Below are 8,646 nucleotides of genomic sequence, written 5' to 3' on the forward strand. Positions count from 1 at the left end.
AATGTAGACGACACGAAAATAAAACATAAAAAAATTCAAAATAATTAGGCATTAAAAACCATTACATTAATTCTTCCTCGTCACACAAGTCAATCGGGTTGCACACTACAGTCCCTGGGGCACCTTGTTTTGGTTGAGGATCGAAATAGCATGTCCTCTTGCTCCTCCTCAACCTCTAGTGATTGTACACCGACACCTTCGAACTTTTTTTTTTTCTTCGGAACCATCACAAACAATTTTGTGCCACGTCATAGGTGATTTTTCTTTGTTCTTCTCATCACCCTAAACGTTACCCTGATTCTGAGACATATCTACATTAAAAAAAAATGGCGATCAAAACCTAACTAAACAACAATGCCATAAAATCGTAAAATCAAAAACTAAACCTAGACCTAAATCTAAACTATCATCAAAACGACACCTAAACCTAAACAATTCTAACAATTCTACAACGATTCATCAAAACCTAAACCTAACAAATCTAATCATTCTAACTTAAACTATCCTAACATATCGTTAAATCATAAAATCAATAAAACCTATATAATCGAACCTATGTAATTGAAATTTAACAAAAAAAAAAAAAAACAATTTGACCACAAAACAACAATGCAATATGATTCAAAAACTTACTTGTTTTTGTGATTGAAATTGGCTTGGAATGACTTCAAATTGCTCAAAATCGCACAAAGAAGAACAAAAAACGCAACAATGGAGTTTTGGAAACTCCTATATATATTTTAACTGCCGAGAGGGCAAAAACGTAAATTACTCGTGTCTCAATGTGTGTTAACGGCACTCAATATGTATCGTCTCATCAGTGAAGTTCAAAGTAGAGTCGAGATTTGCTGCCGTCATTGATTGCACACAACCATACAGTCAGTGCCGCTAACTCCGTCTTTCTCCAATTAACAACGCCATGTTTTCAATCTTCCGTTTCTTTTTATTTTCACATCTCTTAAATCAACCACATTCGTAATTCACTTTTTAACAATCCTCTAAAATCTTAGGGTTTTGCTTAATAAAATTGCGCCTCTTTTGAAATTTCATTGATGCATGATTGAATTGTGAACAATCCTTTATTCAGGTGAAACTGTTCGTGCGGTTTTCAAAGTTTTGGTGAAAAAATGGCTTTGCAAGAGCAATTAGATAGGTTCAAGAAACAACAAGAGAAGTGTCAATCGACACTCTCGAGCATTGCGTCGAGCAAAGTTGGTAGCAGAAAACCTAATACGCCGGTGGTGGCTACAAATGCATCAGCAAATGGAAGAAATTCAAGAACCGGTGTTAAATTCTCAAGTGATACTGAGAGGCTTCAGCAGATTTAATAATATACGTAAAGCCCCCGTTGGTGCTCAGATGAAGCGTGTTATTGATCTATTGCTTGAGGTAACTGTGGTTTTCTAATTCAATTCGATTTCGTTGTTTTTTTTTTTAATTATTGTAGTGATTTCTATTCATGAGATGAAGGAAAAAAATGAATTTTATTAGAATATATACACTCATTTTACATATCCTATGAGAAGCTTAGCTGTTAAGTTTGAGGTTAATTGAGCCACTATAGCTCAAAGTCACCAATTGCAAATTGAAACTTATATGTTTGGCTGGACAGTGAGTTTGGCGAAATCACTGTGGGACTGTGATTTTGTTGAAGCTCCAACGTGTAGCTTTTTGCTGAAATCGCCCTTACGCACTGTGATTTCGTCAAACTCATCGCCCGCCCATCCAAACATATTGAGAACTTAATTTAAGAAGCAATCACGTTTTTTTATTGTTTGCAAATTAAGCCTACAAGGTCAGGTTATGACTTAAATAGATGACTTAAAGGGTCAATTTGTTCAAATCCCAATCCTGCCACAGGTTCGTTTACATATCACTTATGTAGAATGGTGTGGTACGTAGTTTCAAAATTGTATTCCATAAACATTGATCAAGAGTATTTTTTTTCCATAACAATGTACAAGATGCATAGGTATGCTTTACTTGCAGTCATCTTCCAAGATATTTTGGGGTTTGATGGATGTTATGTTGGTTCTCTTAAACTGAGTTGAATTCTTATTTTGATGAGCCATGTTACTTAAGATAGCTTAGCAATGAAAGTCCACAATTAGGAATTGATCCATCAAAACCATATTGATTTGGTGTTTTGGTTTGCTGATAGACACGACAAGCTTTTACACCAGAGCAAATAAATGAAGCATGCTATGTTGATATGAGGGCTAACAAAGATGTTTTTGAGAGTCTAAGGAAAAATCCAAAAGTAGAATACGACGGGCAACGGTTCTCTTACAAGGTAACTTTTACGGGTTCATATATCTTAACAGTTTTATATTTAAATACTCCTTTAGCAAATAACTTATTCATTTGTTTGTTTTTTGTCTACAGGCAAAGTATGGCCTTAAGGAGAAAAGCGAGCTTCTTCAACTTATACGTAGGTATCCAGAGGGCCTTGCTGTTTTTGACCTAAAGGATGCCTACCCCAATGTGATGGAAGACTTGCAGGTAGAATGACTTCTGTTAGGGCTGTTTTCTTTTCTTTGAAGACCATTTCCTGACATTGTTTTTTCAGGAGCAGTGGTTGTTTTGTTCATAGATATATGTTAATTCTCATTTCTCACAGATTGGACTTTTGTCTGGATAATGTGTTTCGTAAGAAATATTAACTGAAACACTATACCCTTTTGAAGAAGATCAAATGTTTTATGGGTAATATAATAACATTGCACATTAGTGGGTTTTATAAAATTGTTTTTCCACTTTTTCCAAACCCTTGGCATTAAAACCGTTGCCATTATTATAAATTAAGGTTAATACTGAGGAAATTGAAACATCTTTTAATTAGCCATTACAAAATCTTGCTCCTTAAGGTGCTGTACGAAATGTGTTTCAACCTTTCCTGTTACCTTATTCATTCACTTCCTATTCATTTGTTTTGTGTATTTTATAAAGACCTTCTCTTTGCTTCCATTCTCATTGACGTTTACATGATATGATATCGAGACATTAAGGGAAGAGTGATTTTTTTAATGTTTTTCTTGAAATATGGAAATAGAGATTAAAGATGGAACTATTAGATCATATGCCTTAGTGATAGGTGATGTTTTTGTAGAAGTGAAGAGTCAAAATCTTGTCTATAGTTGGCTTCTCGATGAATAGGATCTCATAATGATATCTTTTTGTAGGCTTTGAAAGCTGCAGGGCAGATTTGGCTGCTGTCCAACTTTGATTCACAGGACGACATTGCATACCCGAATGACCCCAAAGCAAACATTAAGGTGGATGATGACCTAAAGCAGCTGTTTCGGAGTATTGAGTTGCCTCGTGATATGATTGATATAGAGAAGGATCTTCAAAAGAATGGAATGAAGCCTGCTACCAACACTGCAAAGAGGAGGAGTGCAGCACAAATTGATGGCGTTTCTTCCAAGCCCAAGTCCAATTCTAGGAAGAAGAATGAAATCACCAAGAGAACCAAGCTGACCAATGCCCATCTTCCGGAGCTTTTTCAGAACCTAAAGTAAACAACAACCGCTGGTTAACTCACTGCAAGTGACGTATTTGTTCAAGTAGATAATTTGTTAGTTTAAGCTAGATCAGCAGGTTGAAAAATATTCAGGAGGTTCTTATTGCTCTGCCCTATTTTTGATATTTGTTTTTAGTTTTTATACATCAAGGGTGTAAGCATGGTGGACTGGTGTGATCTAATAACAATTCTACAAATAAACTGTGAAACTGTGTAATACTAAAGCCTTGTTTAATATTTTATTTTTCGGCCTGAAACTATCAGGAGCGGGTTTGGTTGAAAATACCTTAAATTACACTGAAAGACATAAATTCTCAAGTCTACCTATTTTCTTAATCAGTTTTATTACTTTTACTGTTAGCATATCTGGAAAAATTCTAATAATCAAATGGAATAAAAAAAATGAAAATAAAATCTGAGTAATGTTTGCTACACAATTTACTTTGACAGATAGATCAGAGGTAGCAGACTGAGAATCCTCACTAGTCACTGCAAGCAGGCTTGCATACCATAGATAGAAAAACAAACACGAAAAATAAATTCTTAATGACGGTAAGTTGTGGTGTATTTTGTACGAAAGAAAAATAAAATTGGGCGATGAATGGAATGTTCAAATGTGTGGCACATAAGAACGAGAAGTTTGATCCTTAAGAAAAAAAAAGAACGACAAGTTTTTGTTGGATCCATTTAAAAACATAATCCTACTAACCTAATATTTGTGTTTATCTCTCTCGGAATAAACAATAAATATAGCCAAGTAAAATCAAACTCAAACAAGATATACCATTGTTTCAAGAGTGATACAAATTGATCCAATGTCAACTCAAAACCACGTCTAATGTGAGACATCTTAACTAAGTGGATGAAACCCTCTTTGCACATGAAAATCAGTTACATTACATTGAACTTAGTCTTTATGTGTTGGGACACCATCCCCAACCCTAACTACTAAGCATGTGTTTGAAAACTAACAATATGGTAAGAAGCTACAACTAGTAGCTTTTCAATATCACGGTGAAAATGGGTTAAAATGTGCTGCAGCGGTGGGTCATTGCATAAACAAACAGACACTAAGTGTAGAAAGAAAGAAAGAATAAAAAATGAAGGACTAGTCCAATTTCCAAAGGAAGAATATAAGGCGTGGTATTTAAATAAAAATAAAAATAAAAATGAAAGGCGTTGTTTACTCCAAACCTGGTCCACCCATTTTGTGATGCTGATGAACCTTAACATCATCTCTCACTTTATTATTGGGGAAGCATGCAATGCATTAGCGAGCTAAAAAGGCAGTGAAAAGTTAAGACAGTGAGAATTATGAGTTTTGCAATGCAATGCTCAAACTATGGCTATGGCTATGGCTATGGCTATTCTTCTTTTTGTGTCCCTCGTCAATTCACCCCAACACCTCTATCTTTACCTTTACCTTTACAAGGTCAGTTACTTCAATTTCCTCATTAGTTACCGCATGCATTGATTTTTGAGTTCATACATTCTTTTGAATTTCTTTTTCAGCTTGCCAGTGGAATGGATTCAAGAGCCAACCAAAGAAGAACCAAATGAGAGTATTTTGTGGTTCAGACAACCAAAGCTCCAATCTCACTTCTCAGAGGAAAAGGTATATACTCTTATTGTTATAATGTTATCACTGTATGTATTAGGTTCGAATTCTCCGTTTTCATGTCATTATGAATATGATTAGTATTTTAATTTGTGTAGAAGAAAAGTTATGGAGCACATTTGTCTGCTAAAAGCAAAGGAAGAAATATCTGAAGAGGAAGAGAATGACATGCTTGATTATTTGTACACAACCCAGTATCAAATGGGTGGTATTATTGCTATTTCATTAGGTAAAATTTACGTTAGTTTAGCGAGGAGTATTATAGACACTCTCTTTTCAACACTCACTTTAAGAACATTTACTTTGTTATTAGGTGAAATCAATGTGAGTCACACACTCACACACATTGAATTGGGTCTCACTTAAACTGAAGAGACCCATATGAATTCATCTTGAATGTTAGAGTGAGAGTTGAATAAAAAAAAGTGTTTTTAACACTTCTCTAGTTTAATATTCCATCTATTATACAAAAAAGGTTAGTTTAATATTTAGGCAAAGTGACCAAATGTAACATGTCGAACACACATTTAATGTGAAGTGTCTCTTCTCTGCTGATAGATAGAGTAACATTTGAATTCAAATGCTATTCTATCTATTTTTTTCAACATTAGGACTTAAATTCTGTATCTCAAGATTTACAACACTCACACGTACCAACCACTTGGGAACATGAGTGTTAAGATCCAGAAAGAACAAAAAAAGACTATCTACTATGGGCTATATATAGCTTATGTGTCTAGCATTGCTTAACTATGTCTAGTTTTTATTTATTTATTTTGTGAAGGAGTGCTTTTTCATATGATGATGACCTTGTTGCTCCTGCAGGGCGTGTTTCTGCTCAGAATCCTGACCACTATACTCATGCTGTTTACATGCGGTTTCAGAAAAAGGAAAACCTTGAAAAGTTCTATGAAAACTCCTTTTACTTGAAGGTTCTCAAGGATCACGTAATGACTTACTGCCATGTATGCACCAACATGTAAACACCGATTCTCTTTTCCTTTATTTTTCGGTTACTCTCAAGTCAACCTCCTTATGAACGTTTTGACACGGACCTTTACTGATTTTGTTTTAGGGATTAATTAATGTGGACTACGAATCTGAAGTCGATGATGATATGATTTATATATTTCGCAAAGGAGAGGTTAGTACTGATTTACTTTTCCTCTTCTAGATCGATAAATTGAAGGGTTCATCAAGTATCAATGCTCAATTCATATTTGACCATAGAGGAGTGCTAACAAAACTCTCTTTAACACTCACTCTCTCATTGGGTGAAATCAATGTGGATCCCATCTTAATTTCATTCAATGAGAAAGTGAGTATTAGAAAGAGAATGTTGCTAGCACGCCTCTTTGGCCATAACCTAGGGGCAACAGATTTCACATTCATTACAAATTGTGTATTAAAATGAATATAGTTGCTCGTGGTTCTAGGTATTTATTCCTATATACTTCAGTCTTAGGATATAAGTGTTATCAACCGCTAATTGCGGAAAAAGTGGTCTGTTGAAATTCTGCTACACAATAGTCCTATCTATAGCACCACTATAGCTGCTATTAGTCAACATTTTGTACTAATAACACATCGCATAACAATAATAATTTGTTCAAATTCCACTGGATTGTAGTGTTATAGCACCACTATAGCCACTATTTAACAACACTGCTTTAGATCACTGATTGAATATCCAATATTTTATTCTAACAGTAATTTTTTGGGGGGTGGGGGTCTTGGGTGGATCAAATGAATTTTGTGGCCAGGAGTTCAGCCATGGAGTGGAATTTGTTCTTTTGATATCATTTAATGAGGGTACCTTAGGTAACCAGGCGGAACATGCACTGGCATCTCTGGCAACAGTGATGTTGGAATTTCCTTCCTTGATAGTACAATTTACACAAGGTGTGTTTTCAGTTCCACCAACATTTATTCAGATGTTGTCTTGTGTTAGCCGTTGTGTAATTAGATCTTTTAACATGGTTTGTTGGCTCATCAACAGTTCACTGTTTTGACAAGGATTGTATGAATAAAATCATTTCCAGTATGTTTTGATTTTCTACTCGAGTTATTAATATTTAATTGTCAGGTTTGAATTTCAACGAAAGCTCTAAGGATTATACTCATGGAGTAGTGATACGATTTCGATCAGGTGATCCCAATCTCATGGTTTATATCTGATTTTTTTTTTTTTTTTTTCCAATTTGGTTGTGCTAACCCATTCTGGCGTATGACGTCATCTTCTGCAGTTGAGGCCTTCGAGATATTTATACGCAGCCAAGAATACAAAGATGTAAGGAATCTCTCTCTTTTTTTTTTGTTTCTTAAAACATTATTTTATGCTTAGGTTGTTATTTGTTACACAACTTTTGGTGGAAGGTAGCTTGTTAAATGGAAAATGAAATGCTTCCCTTTCCCGTAAACTATATAACTCAGGATATTTGTTTGGGGATCATGCTATCATTTCCTCCTGGTAAATGACACAATTCTAAAATGTTCGCCGACACTTTCATTTTTACTCGAGAAAATTTCCATTTTGATAATATTAATTTTTAATGAACTTCTAATGAGCAAAATTGATATATGATTTCCTGTAGATAAATACATTTTACAAAACTGAAATAATAACTCCTTAAAATAAAACTGAAATAATAACTGTGTGATTATATCTTGACGAGAACAAGCACAACAAGAATATAAACTAAACTACATTTGGATTTGCTAAACAGGTATGGATATCTAAGTTCCAGCCTATTGTCCTGAAATCACTGCCTCTTCATTTCTCTGTTGATCCAGTGGGAACTGAGCTTATGTAGTGAGGATAATTTATGTAAGTTGTTAACTTGCCATATGCTTCAAGTGGCAGACATATTTCTCGTATTTATTCCAAATGCTCGCAGGTTTTCTACATGAAATGTGACTTGGTTTCCTCTTCTTTTTAGGAACAAGGAATATATGGTTATTTCCTGCTTCTGTTTCCACTCACATGTTCTTTTGGCTGTGAATGAATTATGACTAGTATTGACGCCAACATTCTGAAACCCAATTGCCATAGGAAAGTTTTTGTTGCTTATTTGTGTATGTGTATTTTCTTAAAGCTAAATGAGTCTGGTCCAGCTATCTGTTTATTGTTTCGGGTCAAATATTATGTTAATGTCAAAATCAAACCTTCAAGGTACACTTTTAGTATAATTCAGAAACCTAACACAGTGTAACCTTTTCAATATAATTTTTATTTTGGCAATTTAGAATTACATGCATGCAATACATCATATTTTTCTATTGGATCAAGTACAGTTTCTTTATATTTGAAAGGCTAGAGTCTTGATTCTCTCAAACTTAATCTATTCTATACATCTTTGCTATGAAACTTATGTACTCTATACGGGAAGCCTTCAAAACATTGTATAACTTGATAAGCAGCTGATTGCTAGATAGTTGACCAGTTGATCAGTTATGAAGGGGGTTTGGACCCCCTGGAACATCTCGTAGAGAAACTCCATAAATT

The 8,646-nt window shown here is 34.6% G+C and overlaps 2 protein-coding genes across 2 annotated transcripts; both read left to right on the forward strand.

Moving 5' to 3' along the window:
• The first annotated feature begins 776 nt into the window (after window positions 1-776).
• Window positions 777-3,806, forward strand: LOC25502025 (general transcription factor IIE subunit 2). The gene is given in 6 exon segments (XM_013591550.2): window positions 777-878; window positions 1,088-1,325; window positions 1,327-1,389; window positions 2,162-2,293; window positions 2,386-2,502; window positions 3,183-3,806. Coding segments are annotated over 5 exon segments (849 nt in total). The 5' UTR covers window positions 777-878; window positions 1,088-1,127; the 3' UTR covers window positions 3,522-3,806.
• A 910-nt stretch (window positions 3,807-4,716) lies between these two features.
• Window positions 4,717-8,392, forward strand: LOC25502026 (uncharacterized). The gene is made up of 10 exons (XM_013591551.3): window positions 4,717-4,955; window positions 5,036-5,138; window positions 5,240-5,370; window positions 5,967-6,106; window positions 6,217-6,285; window positions 6,905-7,043; window positions 7,228-7,290; window positions 7,388-7,431; window positions 7,868-7,968; window positions 8,081-8,392. Exons 1-9 carry the CDS (start codon window positions 4,838-4,840, stop codon window positions 7,952-7,954), a joined length of 894 nt encoding a protein of 297 aa, XP_013447005.1. The 5' UTR covers window positions 4,717-4,837; the 3' UTR covers window positions 7,955-7,968; window positions 8,081-8,392.
• Window positions 8,393-8,646: the final 254 nt, after the last annotated feature.

The sequence above is a fragment of the Medicago truncatula genome, chromosome 8 (assembly GCF_003473485.1).
Source record: "Medicago truncatula cultivar Jemalong A17 chromosome 8, MtrunA17r5.0-ANR, whole genome shotgun sequence".
Classification (NCBI taxonomy): domain Eukaryota; kingdom Viridiplantae; phylum Streptophyta; class Magnoliopsida; order Fabales; family Fabaceae; genus Medicago; species Medicago truncatula.